We start from the raw sequence: 17,642 nt of genomic DNA on the forward strand, positions 1-17,642 counted from the left end.
AGTCTCTAAGCAAGATAAAGAAGAAGATGAATCTCATTCCCATGACCACTCCAAAGGAAAGGTGAAAGAAGAAAGCTTCCCTACACCTCCTAGTAGCCCTGTGCATAATAAGAAAGCATCTTTGATTAAGTTAGATGTTAAATTTGATTTGCCTATATACGATGGAGAGTTGAATGCTGAAAAGTTGGACAATTGGATAAGACAAATTGATGTGTATTGCAGAGTACAAAATATAGACTCAGACAAGAGCAAGATTCAGTTGGCAAGCCTTCGCCTAGGGGGCACTGCCTTGGTTTGGTGGGAAGGCAGAACCCAAGCTGATATGAGGAAGCACAGTAAGACCATCTCTGTCTGGAGTGAATTTGTTACTGCAATCAAAAAGCAGTTCTATCCATTGGCCTACATGCAACAAGCCATGATGAGCTAGCAAACTCTTCAGTAGTTGAAAGGGCAAAGTGTACAAGGGTATTCTCAAGAGTTCCGAAAGAGAGCATTGATGTTGGGTATTTCATTAGACTCACCAGAAACTCTTTTGAAGTACATTGGTGGTCTACACAGCTACATGAGGCATACCATCCTCATGTTTAATCCCACTAGTATAGATGAGGTATCGGTACAAACTACTCATCTAGAAGCTAGAGGAAAGAATGGAAATCTAGAAGTTGGGGGACCATCCCAACCCACTGTAAGCAAGAGCAAGGAGAAAAGAAAGCAGAAGTGGAAAGCAAGGAAGGCTAGCACTGCGCAGAAAGGCAAAGCTTCATGCACCCACTGTAAAAAGGAGGGGCATGATGATGAGCACTGTTGGATTCTGCATCTAGAGCTGAGACCTAAGAAGTCCGAGGGCAAGAAGAAGAAGACTGTTGCAGCTATTCAGAAGGATTTGGGGTCAAACTCGGGAGATGAAACAATCATTGCAGCCACAGGTATAAAAGGTAAGAACTCTGAAGCATCTACTAGTAATTCTGCTCAATCTGTCATTGATGAAGAACATGAGAGAAAAAGGCGTGAGCTTTTCCATATTCGAGTTGTTTCCAAATATCAAAAGATTGATACTTTGTTTGATAGTGGCTCACAAGTAAATCTGATTTCTGAAGCAATTGTAAAGAAATTGGGATTAGCAACTACACCTCATAAGAAATCATACCCATTAGGATGGTTGAATGATAAAGCACAACTGCAAGTGACTAGACAGTGCAAACTCAAGTTTTCTTTTGGGTTAGCATTTGTAGATGAGGTTGAGTTAGATGTAATTCCTTTGGATATATGTGGAATTGTTTTAGGAAGTCCTTACGTGTATGATAGAAAGGCTATTTTCTGTAGAGCTGAGAACAAGTATCTACTTGTTAAAGATGGAATCGAATACTTTGTAAGAGCTCATAAGCTCAAGAATAATTATACTCTCATAAACTCAGGACAGATGAAAAGAATGATAAATTCATGCAAACAGTTCTTACTAATGGTTGTAAAGGAAAAGAAAACTGATAAAACCAATGTATTTGAGGGCTGTAATTCTGATCAGCAAGCTGATATAGAAAAGATTGTTTCAGAGTATGATGTCTTGTTTCTAGAACCTCAAGGTCTGCCACCCAAAAAGGGAATAGTATATGATATTATTTTGCAACAAGATGTTCCTTTGCCTAACATTGGGATGTACAGGTTATCTGCTTTAGAGAATGTTGAAATCAAGAAGCAGGTGCAGGAGTTGCTCGAGAAAGGATTCATCAGGCCTAGCACATCACCATGTGGGTCACCAATCGTTTTGGTGAGAAAGAAAGATGGCTCGTCGAGAATGTGCATTGACTACCGAACACTGAATAAAATAACGATAAAAAATCGTTAACCCCTTCCTCGCATAGATGATCTTTTAGATCAATTGAAGGAAGCTGTTTATTTCACCAAGCTGGATTTGCACAGTGGATACCATCAGGTCAGAGGTGCAGAGCAAGATGCATGGAAGACTGCTTTCAAAACAAAGCAGGGATTGTATGAATGGCTGGTTATGCCTTTTGGCTTGACCAATGCCCTTGCTACTTTCATGAGATTAATGAATGATGTACTCAGACCTTTTCTTGATGATTTTGTTATTGCGTATCTGGATGACATTCTGATTTTTAGTAAAACGTGGGAAGAACATTTAAAGCATGTTAAGCAGAGATTAGATGTTTTGAAAAGAGAAAAACTTTATGTTAAACTCTCCAAATGTGAATTTGGCAAAACCTCTCTAAATTATTTGGGTCATATAGTAGGGGGAGGTGAATTGAAAATAGATCCCTCTAAGTGGCAGTCATTGTAAACTGGCCTAAACCCAAATCTGCTACAGAAGTGAGAAGCTTCCTAGGAGCAGCACAGTATTGGAGGAAGTTCATTTCAAATTTCTCCTCAATTGCAACTCCCTTGCATGCTTTGACAAGATTGAACAAGGTGTTTCAGTGGGGAGGCAAACAGCAGAAAGCCTTCGACGCCTTGAAAGAAAAAATTAGTACAGCACCTGTACTAGCACTGCCAGATCTACAAAGACCATTTGAGATCCAAACTAATGCCAGTGACTATGCCATGGGAGCAGTGTTGACACAGCACGGTAAACCCATATGTTATCATTCTGAGACTTTTAATCCTGCAGTAGTTAACTATCCTACCTATGATAAAGAATTGTATGCATTAGTTCAGAGTGTGAAAAAGTGGAAACATTACTTAATGGGCAAAGAAACAGTAATACATACTAATCATCAGCCACTTCAATATCTACACTCCCAAACTAAGTTGCAACAATCAAGACATTACAAATGGATGGGTTTTCTACAACAATTTCATTTAGTCATCAGATATAAAAAGGGCATACATAACAAGGTTGCAGACATGTTATCTAGACCCATTATAAATGCATCTACCATACTTAAGCATAATTTTGTGCTACATGAAAGCTACATAGAACAGTATGCTCATGATATGGACTTTAAAGATGTATATGCAACTTTGAGTCAAGGCAAAAGAGTAGAAGAATTGGACTATCATGTGAAAGATCGACTCTTATATCATTGTGGGAAACTCTGCATTCCACAAACTGAGAGAGCAAAGATAATTAGGGAAGCACACACTTCTCTGATATCAGGTCACTTCGGGGTAAGTAAAACAGTTGCACAGCTGCAAAGGTTCTGTTATTGGCCAAGAATGAGTGAGACAGTTTCTAGATATGTAAAGGGGTGTGCTATGTGTGCTAAAAGCAAGCCCAGCAACAGAAAACTAGGCTTGTACACTCCATTGCCAGTTCCTTCTCACCCTTGGGAAAGCATTTCCATGGATTTTGTTGGAGGACTGCCTAAATCTAGGAAAGGTCATGATTATCTATATGTTGTTGTGGATAGGTTCAGCAAAATGTGTATTTTGATACCCTGTAGTAAACAGATTACAGCTGAACAAACTGCAAAATTATTCTTTGAACATGTATGGGTTCATTTTTTATTACCCACTTCCATTATATCTGATCGAGACACCCGATTTGTGGGAAAGTTTTGGTCCAGTTTGTGGGAACTAATGGACACCAAATTAAAGAAAAGCACAGCTTTTCATCCACAAACAGATGGCCAGACAGAAGTAGTTAACAGGACAGTGATCCAGTTACTGAGAGGATATTGCAGCAAACACCCTAAGCTTTGGGATGAACACTTGTGTTATGTGCAACATGCTTACAATAGAGCCAAACACTCTTCTACCCAGAGATCTCCTTTTGAGACCTGCTTTGGTTTCATACCAAGGTCTCCCTTGGATTTTTTCTTTGGTAAAGATACCATGGTTGATGGACACATTGATGTGGACAAAGCAACTAGGTTCATTGAACAGATCCAGGAGATCCACCAGGCAGTACAGGAACAGCTGGAAAAGAGCCAGGCCAAGTACAAGGCTAGGCATGATAAGCATCGGATGGAGCATAGTTTTCAAGTTGGAGACCAAGTCTGGCTGTATATCAGCAAGGACAGAATGCAAGGTGAAGGCAAGAAGCTAAAACCTATCAGGTATGGACCCTTCAAGATACTTGAGAAGATTGGTGAAAATGATTTTCGCCTTGATCTTCCAGCTTACATGCACATCTACTTAGTCGTGAATGCAGATTACTTGAGGTTGTTTGAACCTTCAATGATTGAGGACCCTAAAGAGCAGAGTCAATTGCCTTCTGTTGATGACCTATTACCTGAATATCTTAATGAGTTGCAGGAAGATACAGTGCTGGATAGGAAGGTAAGGACGACGCGCAGTGGACAGGTGGAATACCTCATAATTGGGCTTAAAGGTTCGAAACCGAGCAATGCGAAGTGGATTGAGATTGGACAAGTGAGACAGCAGTTTCCTCACTTATTCGGTGCTTGAAGAAAACTAACTTTTGGTGGTCCAAAAGCTTTTCAGTTGGGAGGCCGTGATCTAAATCGGATCCATAAATGACTGTCATAAGGCCATGACTATATCGGGACGAAACAAATCCTTGAAGAATCCAAAACAGCAATCGAAAACACCCTGAACCAGTGGCCATGGAAGCCGGCGCGGAACGACGAGGACCTTGGTCAAAGCGCGCTGACCGAGGCTCATGGAGACTACGCAGGAGGTCAAAATAGCCCCTGGGAGCCCCGGATCGGGAAAAGGAGCTAATTTTCGATGCGCATTAGTGCATCGCTGGGCAAACAGGGCCGAAAAGGAGGAGCCTTAAGCACCCGGTCGTGTGGGGGAACCAGAGGACTGCGGGCGGAAAAAGGTAAAGGCGCTAAAGTACAAAGGCGAGACTCGCACCCTGGAAACTGGCGGTATTGATCGGGGCGCCCTTGAACGGTAAGCGGTTTTGGAGAAAACGGAGCGAGCACCCTCAGTGATCGACGCGTGGCAGCGGAGGTGAGAGAAAAACCGTCGCGATCGCGCGTTATCGGTCGAGCAAGTCAACCACGCTCAGCATGCGAATGACATTGGATCTGGAGGAGCCCAGATCAGATGGCTGAGATTGTGTCCGATAGACAGAGCGAAATTGATAGGGGATTAAGCTGCGATTTAAGAAGATTTGGAATCCGTTGACCGCCATGGTGGAGAAAGAAACGAATCGACGAACAGGCTGGCGCTGTTCCAGTGAGGACACGTGGCTACTTCTCGAGCGTTCATGCTGACGCCGAACAGGGAATTCCAAGCACACAGGCGACAGGCGAATCGACGCAGGTGGGAGAGGAACCGAATAGGCGTGGAGGTCGAATGGCTAAAGCCATGAACAGAGACAGTGAATGGGGATTCGGAGAGAGATTCAGAACGAAGAGTCCAAGCGACCAAGAGAGACAGTGAACAATGAACCCTGAGAGGAGGACTGAGCATAGAGAGCAGTAAAGCCAAGCAGAGGAGACAGAGGGCCAAGCTGACCATGGGCAGCATCGAGCACCAAAGAGCTTGAAGAATCAAGCCTTCCCATAGAGGAATCTGTCCGGATTAAGCATCACAGTTGGCTCTTTCCACTGTAGACCGAGGGTCACAGAGTTGGTAGGAAGAACAAGAGTCTGTGTACTCCAAGTGGCTTGGGGAATCCAAGAACCACCCTGCCAAGCAAAATCTGCTTCAGGAGAACTCATATCGAGTCCCTGCTTTGTAATTTCTCTGCCGAAAGACACAATAAAACAAGGCCACCACTGAAGCTGGACCAGAGACGTAGCCCTGGAGAATAGGGTGAACTCCTTATTAAAAATTGCTTGTGTCTTTATATTGCTTACTGTATTTCTCTGCTGTCTTTCCATTTATTTTCTGTGTATTGACAATCTGATCGATCCATTGTTTCAATAACACAGAACACACACCAGCACATAGGTCTGTAATACCTTTCGTTTAATAAATCTTCACTGAGGTCACTCATAGGGTGATTATCAGATCATCAGTAGAGGTGATGTCTCTTCCACTTTGGTTTGATTAAATGTAGAGGTGAAAGGTTTGAATGCTGCATCTAGTCGATACAGGTGGCTTAGACATGGGAAATCTAACCTGAATGTAAAACCCTAACCTTACCTCTTTATCCCATTTCGCTCTGCTGGAGGCGAGAAGGGTGAAGCTCTGTAACAAGCAGTGTATGAAGTAATGGAATGAGGGTTTCTACTTCTGCCTCTACGTGCCATCCTACGATTCTAGAAACAAATGGCTATTGCCTTCAGACAAGCAACAACGACGAGGTAAGCTAACCAGATACAATATTTGATTGTATTCACAGTTACCCTCACTCCTTCTCAGTGACACTGAACCCAACATTTGCTACATGCATGTTTAGGTGGATGGTATCAGCTCTTCCCTCAACCCCGGTGGCCAACAGGGATACCCTTATGCTGTAGAGACCAGGTTTGCTCTACTCCGGAACACCCTTTCTTATTTTTTTTTCCTTCTTGGCAATGGTGGTTGACATTCTGATGTTGCGTTTCAGGTATGTGGTGCTCCAACAATGGCACAACTTCTCTCAAGTACTGATATCATTAGCATAGTTTTATCTAAGTATTATCCACAAGTTAATCTTCCCTACAACTACCTCTGACAGGTTTTCTTGATAGGTTTCACAAGTAATAGCTCGACCTTGATTCCAGAGCTAATTAGCCTTCGAAAAGGATCTATACCTAAGCTAAACTTCACTGCTATTTACAGGTTGGTTATACTTCTCAAATCGACAGCATGCTTGACTAATAACTAGGTTTAGCTCCACGTTTGAGGGTGCGAGGGTTTGCTGGCTCTCGGCACGGCCAAACCCTCATCGTGACCCAGAATTCACAAATGTTATAGGAATTATGGATATGTCGATTGGTTGTGGCCAGTTTGGATTTGCAACTTGACTGCCTAGATTTTACTGAAATTTTCCGAATGGTTTTCGAACTGAAATTATTTATAGATGTTGCTTAATGTATACGCTGCCAAATGTGACTATGTTTATTTCTTTGATTGTACTGAATGTTTGTTGGGTTTTATGGACAACCTTCGCGGCCCTTGCCATAGCAAGCTAGGTATATGAACAGATTTGCGAAAATATGAATGTGTCCTGTATAATGAATGGAAATGATTGAGCTGAGAGTTGGAACAGAGGAATATTTAATATTTGATATAGTTCTTATTTAATATAGTTAATATTTAATATTTAATATTTTATATAATATTGTTCTTCCTCATGGTTTCTAATGGCGATACCTATTCGTGAATAAGAAAATGCCTACATAGTAAAGGGTCATGCATGTAAGTTGAATCTTGAATATATGCATAGTAATCAGTCATGCAAGTATGTTGAATCTTGAATATGTGCATAGTCAGGATATATTTATTGAATCTGATTTCGTTCCTATTTTACAATCGAAAGAAATTTGTGCCTTCAGGCTACAAGCCTTTCTTGGTTAGGAAAGTAACGAATGCTCTGTTTGCTTCTTCCTTGCTAATCTGGTATTTAAATGTACAAATAAATTTAATTGTTTTTGTTCTCAAAAATATGTACAGTTAGCAGAGTCTAAGCAGGGATTGTAACTCTATTGTCATTACATTTGTCTTTAATACAACAGCGTATTAGTTAGGTTTGTAAAATTATAATACTGCATGGTTTAGATTCAATCATAATATAAAACTAGAGAAAAATTATGGCATCAATTCTTCTCTATGATGAATGTAACTGGTTATATAAAATGTTATCCATAATTAGCAGTATCTAGCTTAAAGGTAGAAGAAAAAGAGACCATTACTCCTAATAAACACCATTTAACTGTCAGTAATAAATAAAATCCTTTGGTACTTATCTGTTCCGATTTATTTATACTGTGCAATCAATAATCTTTCTGGAAGGTCTCACCACCCAGCCATGGACCTGGAAATCACGTCCACGGTCCCCCACCGAGCACTTCCTGCTCCTAACAGTTGGAATAAAAGCAGTCGGGTATCTTGGGCATCAGGACTACTGTCCAGCCTCAAGTCACATACCCATTCGACTGTTTGCCATAATTGAAATCTTCCCACTGGTATCACAACCAGCTCAAGGAAAAATTCTTGCAGCCCCCTTGCTGCCCTTTCCTTTTCCTTTTGGGGAAAAGGGATGGCAACCGTTTGTAATTGTTCAAGGAGTTGTTATAATTGTTTTGTATTTAGTTTTTTCCTTAATTAACCCTGTTTAATTTCTTTAAACAAAAATGTCATGATACTTGGCTTTTCCAGCCTTAACTTCTTAACAAACATGTTAAGTGAATTTAAAAGTTTCTAAGTTCTGCTTAAACTTGGTAAAAATAAAAGTAAATATGATGCAACAGAAGGGTGTTACAACTCTCCCCCCTTATGAGGAACATCGTCCTCGGTGTTCTTCTAAGAAAATAATGTCGGATAGGCCTGCAGCATGATCTCCTCTTCTTCCCAAGTGGCCTCCTCCGGGCCAAAGTGCCTCCATTGCACTTTAACCTGGGGGATGGTTCACTTCCATAAGGTGGTTTCTCTCCGATCTAGAATACAAAGAGGCTCTGCCAGGAACTCTCCCTCGGGCTCGACCTGCACAAATCATAATTGATAGTTAGAATTGTGCCAAACAACAATTTTGACTTCACATATTCATTTGTTCCTATTACCTGTATGTTTTCCCAGTTAATTATATGTTGAGGGTTGTATACATATTTTTTTAGCAAGGATACATGGAAGACATTGTGAACCCGGATGTGGCCTGGAAGTGCTAATTTATATGCCACTGGTCCAATTCGTTCCAGGATTTGGAACGGTCCACAATACCGTGGTGCCAGTTTGGCGCAACCCTTCCACTGTAGAGTGTTTTTTCCGAGGTTTAACTTTTAAGTATACATGATCCCCTATCTGGAATTCTTTATGAGTCCTCTTTTTATCTGCATAAACCTTTTGCCTATCTTGTGCGGCCTTTAAGTTCTGGCGAACCTTTTTCACTATGGCCTCCATTTCAGCTAACATATCCGGACCCAATGCCAACTTATTAACTAGGTTATTCCAGTCTGTGGGTACCTGACACTTCCTTCCATATAGTACCTCAAAAGGGCTCATGCCCAATGACTCATGATGGCCATTGTTATACGCGAACTCTACTAAATGGAGGTAATCCTCCCACTTGTGGGGTTGCTGCATAACGAACATTCTTAACATATCTTCGAGGACTTGGTTTACTCGTTCTGTTTGGCCATCCGTTTGTGGATGGTAAGCGGTACTGAATTGAATCTGAGTACCCAACCCAACAAAAAGGGTTTTCCAAAAAGCGGATGTAAATTTTACATCTCTGTCAGAAATCACAACCCGAGGTATCCCATGTAATCGAAAGATTTCCTTCATGAATATATCTGCTATCTCTACTGTCTTGTAGGTGGATTTCACTGGTATAAAATGGGTTGTTTTACTCAGCTTATCCACTACCACCATAATTGAATCATGCTACTTTCTAGTGCGGGGTAATCCTGTAATAAAATCTAAAGTAATTGTATCCCATTTCCATTCAGGAATGGGTAACGGTTGTAGGAGACCCACGGGATGTTGATGCTCTGCCTTTACTAACTGACATTCCAAACACTTGGATAAGTACTCCGCAACATCCTTTCTTAATCCTGGCCAGAAGTAACTTTTCTGGATAGCTGTTAAAAGTTTCTGATATCCTGGATGGGCGGCATAAGGCTTCCTGTGAAATTCATCCAGTAATAATTACTTAACGGAATTTTGATTGGGAACATAAATTTTATTAGATATCATTTTTGGGATTCAACTGCGTTAAGTAAGTCATTCAAACGTATGACCATTTCCATGAGAGGTAGTCGTAACTGACTAATTTCTCATGAATGTCAACAATTCTCCAGAAGTTATATCATAATGAGACTGATTTAATTTTTCCGATCTTCTGCTACTTGCTGCAATAGAAAGCATATTCTAGATCCTTGAGGGATGCTTCCTTGATAATTTCAGGGAGGTTAGATTGTGCCTGACTGAGTTGTATCTCATAGACACAATGCATTTTTCTGCTTAATGCATCAGCCACCCGATTTTCTTTTCCTTTAAGATGTTTCATATCGAAGTCGAATTCTCTTAGAAATGCAGTCCACCGGGCCTACCAAGCATTCAAACTTGACTAATTAAAAAAAATTGTTAAACTGCTATGATCGGTTAACAGTAGAATTTCTTTCCTAAAAGGTAGTGCCACCACATTTTAAGCGCGTGTACAACTGTTGTTAACTCTAGATCATAAGCAGAGTACCGATGTTCATAGTCTTTCAATTTATGTGATTCATATGCGATGACCTTTCCCTCTTGAGTTAATACTCCACCAACTCCTTCCTTACTTGCATCTGTGCAAACAACGAATGATTTTTCTGGATCTGCTACTTTCAACACTGGTGCCATGGTGAGTAACTGCTTCAGCTACTCAAAACTCTACTGGCATTCTGCTGTCCAATGGAAAACACACCCTTTTTCTGTAGGGAGGTCATAGGAAAAGCTATTTTTGAAAAAAATTAATGAATCGATGGTAATAACCTGCCAGGCCTAAAAAGGATATGATATCAGCAACATTTTTCGGGGCTGTCCATTCCATTATTGTTTTTATCTTCTTTGGGTCAACCGTTATGCCCTCAGCTGATATAACATGACCCAAATACTGAATTTTATCTTTGTAAAAATTGCACTTGCTATATTTAGCGTATAGCTGATTATCTCGCAAAATTTGCAACACGATTCTTAAGTGTTGTTCGTGTTCCTCCTGATTTTTTGAATAAATTAATATATCATCTATAAAAATCAGCACAAATTTATCTAGGAAAGGTTGAAATATATTGTGCATCGGGCTCATAAAAGTAGCTGGGGCGTTTGTAAGGCCGAAAGGCAGTACTATGAACTCGTAATGACCATAGCGAGTTTGGAAGGCAGTCTTACAGATGTCCTCGTCCTTTATTCGGATTTGGTGATAACCGGATCTTAGATCAATCTTAGAGAATACACTGCCCCCCTGCACTTGGTCAAATAAATCGTCAATCCGAGGTAAAGGATATCTATTTTTGACGGTGAGTTTGTTTAGCTGTCAGTAGTCAATGCACAACCTTAAAGTCCCATGCTCCAGGTATGAGTTCGATAGTAAAATCGATGTCACGTCTAGGGGGCAGCCTAGGAATAGTTTCTGGAAATACATCCACAAATTCTTGGATTACAGGGATGTTTTCTAAAGAAGTCATCTTGTTTTTGTCATTAGAGTATCCTACCTGAACAACGTAAATCTGACAGCCTTTTCTAATGCATTTCCCCAGCTGGTTAGCAGTGATGGGGTGTAACTTCATGCTTTTCTGGATTCCTTGAATTTCTTTTCTTTGCCCCAGTTCTGTAAGGTAGTTCACAGATTTCTTTTTACAATCCACTAAGGACCAACGTCCTTCTAACCAGTCCATTCCTATCAGTACATCGTAGGAACCTAGGGGTAATATATTTAGATCGACATGAATGAGCTGCCCTGAAACTAAGATAGGACAATTTTCTGATTTGGCAGACACCTTCCTCTTAGCTCCAGTGGCTAGTTGTACTAGCCAGGATTTCTTAAATTTGCTACTGGGCAGCTGACATTTTTCTACCACCTTGGGGCTAATATAACTCAGGCTAGCACCTGGATCAAATAAAACAGAAACAGGTTGATTAGCAATCATACCTTCGCACTCGATCATGGTGGGCTGGTATTCTGCCTGATGGTCGTCCAAAGCGGCATTAATTATGGGCATACTCCTTGCTATATCTCCAACTGTAGAAGCTTCTTGCATGTTGGAAAGTTGTTCAGTTCGGGCCTTGTGTGGGAAGTTCTTATAATAGTGAGATTCTCCATAGCCCCAACATTGCAGAGGTGGCTTAGGTGGTTGTTCGGTCACAGGCTTATTAATTCCCTTTGTCTATTTGCTTTCGGGGTATGCTGGAAACTTGGGTGGATTTCTAGAAAATTTTCCAAAGGTTCTCTACTGACTATTCCAACCATTTCCAAACTTCTGCTATCTATTTGGGGGTAGATTCCTCATTTTTCTGCTTGAATTTCCTTTGGGTGCCTCATTTTTCTGTTTCATCTGCTGGTAATAGATACAGGCCTTGTGCACCGCATCGTCCATTCATCTCGGATAGTCAAATTCCAATTTTTCCTTCATGAAATTAGGTAGACTGCTGATAAATCGTTGAATCTTTGCTTTCTCCTCCTACATGTATGGAACATATCATAGCAAGGAGGTGAACCTCTTCACATATTCGTCCATAGTCAAGGTTCCCAACCTTAACTCATGGAACTCCTTCGCTTTTTCATCGTAGTAACGCTCAGTCAAGTATTTATCCTTAAAGTGTTTATGGAATTCTTGCCATGTCACCTGTTCTTCATCAATCTTTCTCACTGTCTTGATTTCTTCCCACCAGAGAGTGGCTTTTCCCCGTAACTGATAAACCGCTAAACGTGCTTTGAGCTTGTCAGTGTATTCATAAATTTGGAAATATTTCCCCATATCAATCAGCCATGCTTCGGTTGCCTCCTCGGATTCTCCTTCGAACAGTGATGGTTTTATTTTCTTAAATTCACCCTGTAATTCTGTCTTTTGCTTTTTGGTTTTCCTTTGGTCTGACACGTTATCTGAACGCCCTTCTTCATCCTCCTTATGTCCTTCTGCTGACTCGGCATTATCCTCACCATGGTGAGCTATTGGTGTTCTTTCTTTGTCCTCTGTACTAGGGTTTGGCCCTCACTGATTCTGTCAGTCGGACAGGCTCTTGAGAATCTTCTCTTGCTCATGTCTCATGCATTCATTATCTGACCTCAAATTTATCATTTATGTACGTAGTTGTTGCACTGTTTCTAGCAGCACAACATTAGCTTGTCGAGACTCCTCTCCTAGTTGTATCCATATATCCAGATTGGCCTCTACATAAGGCACCTCCGGTGGGTTTGGGATCCTGGGGCTCCTTTGCATGTTGAGTGTAGACTTTTGTCTCTGTCTTTGTGTTCACATTTACAACTCAATTGTTTATTGTATATTTTAAGCATGATAGCAAAAAAATAATATTATATTGTGTATTATTTAACCTAGAAGCCTCAATGTACGAATCTGGGCTCTGATACCATTTGTAACACCTCGAATTAAAAAAAAAAGTCCTTCTTAATTACCATAGTTAATTTTCAATCTTACCCTATGCAATACACAGTTTATTTTATTTTTAATGGAGTCATTAGTGACACAATGGACTCGCGCGTATTAAGGATTTGAATTAAATATAACCCAGGTCCATCTACATGGCTATCTGTCCGATGTCATAGATGCGCTCCACCTGTCCTCACCTCGGTAGAGGTGATGACTCTTCCGCTTGGTTTTGATTAAATGCAGAGGTGAAAGGTTTGAATGATGCATTCGGTCGATACAGGTGGCTTAGACATGGGAAATCTAACCCGAATGTAAAACCCTAACCTTACCTCTTTATCCCATTTCGCTCTACCGGTGGCGAGAAGGGTGAAGCTCTGTAACGAGCAGTGTATGAAGCAATGGAATGAGGGTTTCTACTTCTGTCTCTGCATAACATCCTACGGTTCTAGAAACAAATGGCTATCGCCTTCAGACAAGCAACAACAACGAGGTAAGATAACCAAATACAATATTTGATTGTATTCATAGTTACCCTCACTCCTTCTCTATGATACTGACCCCAACGTTTTCTGTAGGCATGTTCAGGTGGATGGTCTTGGCTCTTCCCTCGACCCCGGTGGCCGAACAGGGATACCCTTCTGCTCCAGAGACCAGGTTTGCTCTACTCCGAAACACCCTTTCTTATTTTTTTTTCCTTCTAGGCAGTGATGGTTGACATTTCGATGTTGCCTTTCAGGTATGCGGTGCTCCAATGATGGCGCAGCTTCTCTCAGGTACTGATATCATTAGCATAGTTTTATTTAAGTATTATCTGCAGGTTAATCTTCCCTATGACTACCTCTAAAAGATTTTCTTGATGGGTTTCACAGGTAATATCTCAACCCTGATTCCGGAGCTAATGAGCCTCCGAAAAGGATCTATACCTAAGCTAAAATTCTCTGCTATTTACAGGTTGGTTATACTTCTCAAATTGACAACATGCTTGACTAATAAACTAGGTTTAGCTCCATGTTTGAGGGTGGGAGGGTTTGCTGGCTCTCGGCACAGCCAAACCCTCACCGTAACCTAGAATTCGCAAATGTTTTAGGAATGATGGATATTTTGATTGGTTGTGGCCAATTTGGATTCGCAGCTTGACTGCCTGGATTTTACTGAAATTTTCCAAATGGTTTCCGAACTGAAATTATTAATAAATGTTGCTTAATGTATACGCTGCCAAATGTGACTATGTTTTTTTTTTCTCTGATTGTACTGAATGTTTGTTGGGTTTTATGGACAACCTTCGCCAAGTCTCGACCCTTGCCATGGCAAGCCGGGTATATGAATAGATTTGCGAAAATATGAATGTGTCTTGTATAATGAATGGAAATGATTGAGCCGAGAGTCAGAACAAAGGAATATTTAATATTTGTTATAGTTCTTAAGATTTTCAGTTTATATAATATTGTTCTTACTCATGGTTTCTAATGGCGATACCTATTCGTGAATAAGAAAATGCCTGCATAGTAAAGAGTCATGCATGTAAGTTGAATCTTGAATATATGCATAATAATGAGTCATTTATGTATGTTGAATCTTGAATATGTGCATAGTTAGGATATATATATTGAATCTGATTTCGTTCCTATTTTACAATCGAAATAAATTTGTGCCTTCAGGCTGCAAGCCTTTCTCGGTTAGGAAAGTAACGAATAATCTGTTTGCTTCTTCCTTGCTAATCTGGTATTTAAATGTACAAATAAATTTAATTGTTTCCATTCTCAAAAATATGTACAATTAACAAAGTCTAAGCATGGATTGTAACTCTATTGTCATTACATTTGTCTTTAATACAACAACATATTAGTTAGATTTGTAATAATATTGCATGGTTTAGATTTAACCATAATATAAAACTAGAGAAAAATTATGGCATCAATTCTTCTCTATGATGAATGTAACTGGGTATACAAAATGTTATCCATAATTAGCAGTATCTAGCTTAAAGACAGAAGAAAACGAGACCATTACTCCTAGTTACACACCATTTAATTGTCAATAATAAATATAATCCTTTGGTACTTATTTGTTCCGATTTATTTACACTGTGTAATCAATACTCTTTCTGGAAGGTCTCACCACCCAGCCATGGACCTGGAAATCACGTCCATGGTCCCCCATCGAGCACTTCCTGCTCCTAACAGTTTGAATAAAAGCAGTCAGGTATCTTGGGCGTCAGGACTATTGTCCAGCCTCAAGTCGCATACCCATTCGACTGTTTTCCATAATTCAAATCTTCCCACTGGTATCACAACCTAGCTCAAGGAACAATTCTACAACCCCCTTGCTACCCTTTCCTTTTCCATTTTTGGGAAAAGTGATGGCAACCGTTTGTAACTATTCCGGGAGTTGTTATAACTGTTTTGTATTTAGTCTTTTCCTTAATTAACCCTGTTTAATTTCTTTAAACAAAATGTCATGATACTTGGCTTTTCCAGCCTTAACTTCTTTAACAACATGTTAAGTGAATTTAAAAGTTTCTAAGTTTTGCATAAACTTGGTAAAAATAAAAGTAAATATGATGCAACAGAAGGGTGTTACAATGCCAAAACTTATTATAATTTGAATGTTATTTAGCAATGAAAACATTTGTTATTTGTTAATTTATGTTAATGCAACTTAAATTATCATTATCATATAAGGAAAACCATGCTATCTGGGATAATTTACTAATGATATGCAAGGGGATAAGTTATCACTCTCGTTGGATACATTTGAGTCCCAAAGATTAATAGATTTCCTGCACTTGGAAGAAGATGAGTTTTTAGCTAATCAAATGTAGTTTTAGGTCTAACTGATGTAAAAAATTTATTTGATATTAAATTTTGGTGTTTTTTAAATTCAATTTAAAGATTCTTTTAAAGATTGTAATTAAATTTTTTTGTTAAGAGTTTTTTTTGGTTGTATAAAATTTATTAAAACATAAGTTTGGATGGTTACTGCCAATACCCAATCCAAACTACCATGACAACACCAAGGGAAAACTGCCATGTTATCCATTAGCTTAATTAATTCCCTTAACATACTTGTAAGAGCGATATAAAACTTTAATTTATAAATCCATCTAAATACATTTTACCATAATAATAAGTCTCACATGTGAATAAGTCAATTGGGGTTACCATAATAATAAATCTCAGATGCAAATAAGTCAATTAGGGTTATCTCGGGTGATCCCTCTAAGAGATTCAATTCTTTGTTAACTACATGATGATGAGAAATATTGTTGTAATAGCTAAGTGTGTATTTGCCCATATTCCAACCCAAAATGTTTCTCCAAATCGATGGGGTAAAAGTCATTTGTCCACACTCCAACCCAAAATATTTCCCAAAGTGGATGGGGGTAAAACTCCAAACTCTTCTTAGATGTGTTCATGAGGTCAACCCCACACTTTTTACGCCATGAGGTCAATCCCAGACATTTTGTTGATCAATAATGAGGTCAACCCCAAACCTTTTGCCCAATGAGGTAATCCCAAACTTTTTGTCGGTGAATAATGAGGTCAACCCCTTTAGTTGACCACCAATAAAATAAATACCTCAAACTTTTTATTGACCTGCAATAGATAAATACCCTCACCTTTTCATTTAACATCCATGACCGGACTATTAGCAAAATTTAACATGTAACTTTTAGTTATTTGTCAAATTCCTCAAACCCCAATGGCATTTTCTTCAATCGACCAATTTTTTCATATAACCTTTAGAATCTTGCCAAATTTTTCGAACCCCAATGGTCCTAATGCTATTGTGAGTTGTTGGCAAAATTTTGAAATGTAACTTTTGGAACCTTGTCAATATTTGATGAGGCACGCATGGGTAAAATTTGATATATAACTTCATAAAAGCCTCACAATTTCTAGAGACTCAAATGGAGTAGATTTTGCAAGCTCTACAACAAATTTAATAAAATTTGCTTTAAACATTAAAGAGACCTTTATTGAGGAATTCAATCAAATTTACAGAGCATGCCCTCTACATCGAGATCCAAAAGATCATAATTTATAAAATTCTTTCTCAGAATCCCCTTCTTCATGCATGAGAAAATCCATAAATCTAATAAATTATATCAATATTTATTAAGTGGATGGTACATATTTAACTTCCATGGAATATTTTAAAATGTTTTCAATAGTCACAAATCAAAGGTTGAGATTTATCTTAAAAGTAGTTATGCCCTTTTCGCCCTTTTAATTAAATTAATTAATTCCCAAATGGGGTTGTGATCCATGGAGGGAACATTTTGTTGAACGACATGACAGGATCACACTTGTCCATATTTTGTCACGGCATGGCACTGAGTAGGTAACGGGCTTGGGTTTGCAACCTCACATCCCTTCATTATAAATGCATGGGTGCAGTGTTAGGGTGCGGAGGTATGTTGTGTAGCGTAGTGGTGGTGAGGTGATATCCTCACCCTACTGCTTCTGGTATTTTTGATGCAGTGAGTTATGTCTGCTTGGTAGTGTCTATCGTTTGCTTTGGTGTGGTTGATGAAGT

At 39.5% G+C, this 17,642-nt stretch overlaps 1 protein-coding gene across 1 annotated transcript; it reads right to left on the reverse strand.

Annotated features, from left to right (window-relative positions):
• Positions 1-11,039: 11,039 nt before the first annotated feature.
• On the reverse strand, positions 11,040-11,756 carry LOC149170379 (uncharacterized). The gene has a single exon (XM_089425547.1). It carries the CDS (start codon positions 11,754-11,756, stop codon positions 11,040-11,042), a length of 717 nt encoding a protein of 238 aa, XP_089281673.1.
• Between the last annotated feature and the right edge of the window lie 5,886 nt (positions 11,757-17,642).

This window comes from Pinus tabuliformis, chromosome 4_2, assembly GCF_031772625.1.
Source record: "Pinus tabuliformis cultivar Carrire ecotype Pingquan chromosome 4_2, CPIR1, whole genome shotgun sequence".
NCBI classification, from domain to species: domain Eukaryota; kingdom Viridiplantae; phylum Streptophyta; class Pinopsida; order Pinales; family Pinaceae; genus Pinus; species Pinus tabuliformis.

Coding starts and splice junctions, on each gene's coding strand:
- LOC149170379 (XM_089425547.1), bottom strand. CDS start 11,756: ATGCAAGAAGCTTCTACAGTTGGAGATATAGCAAGGAGTATGCCCATA.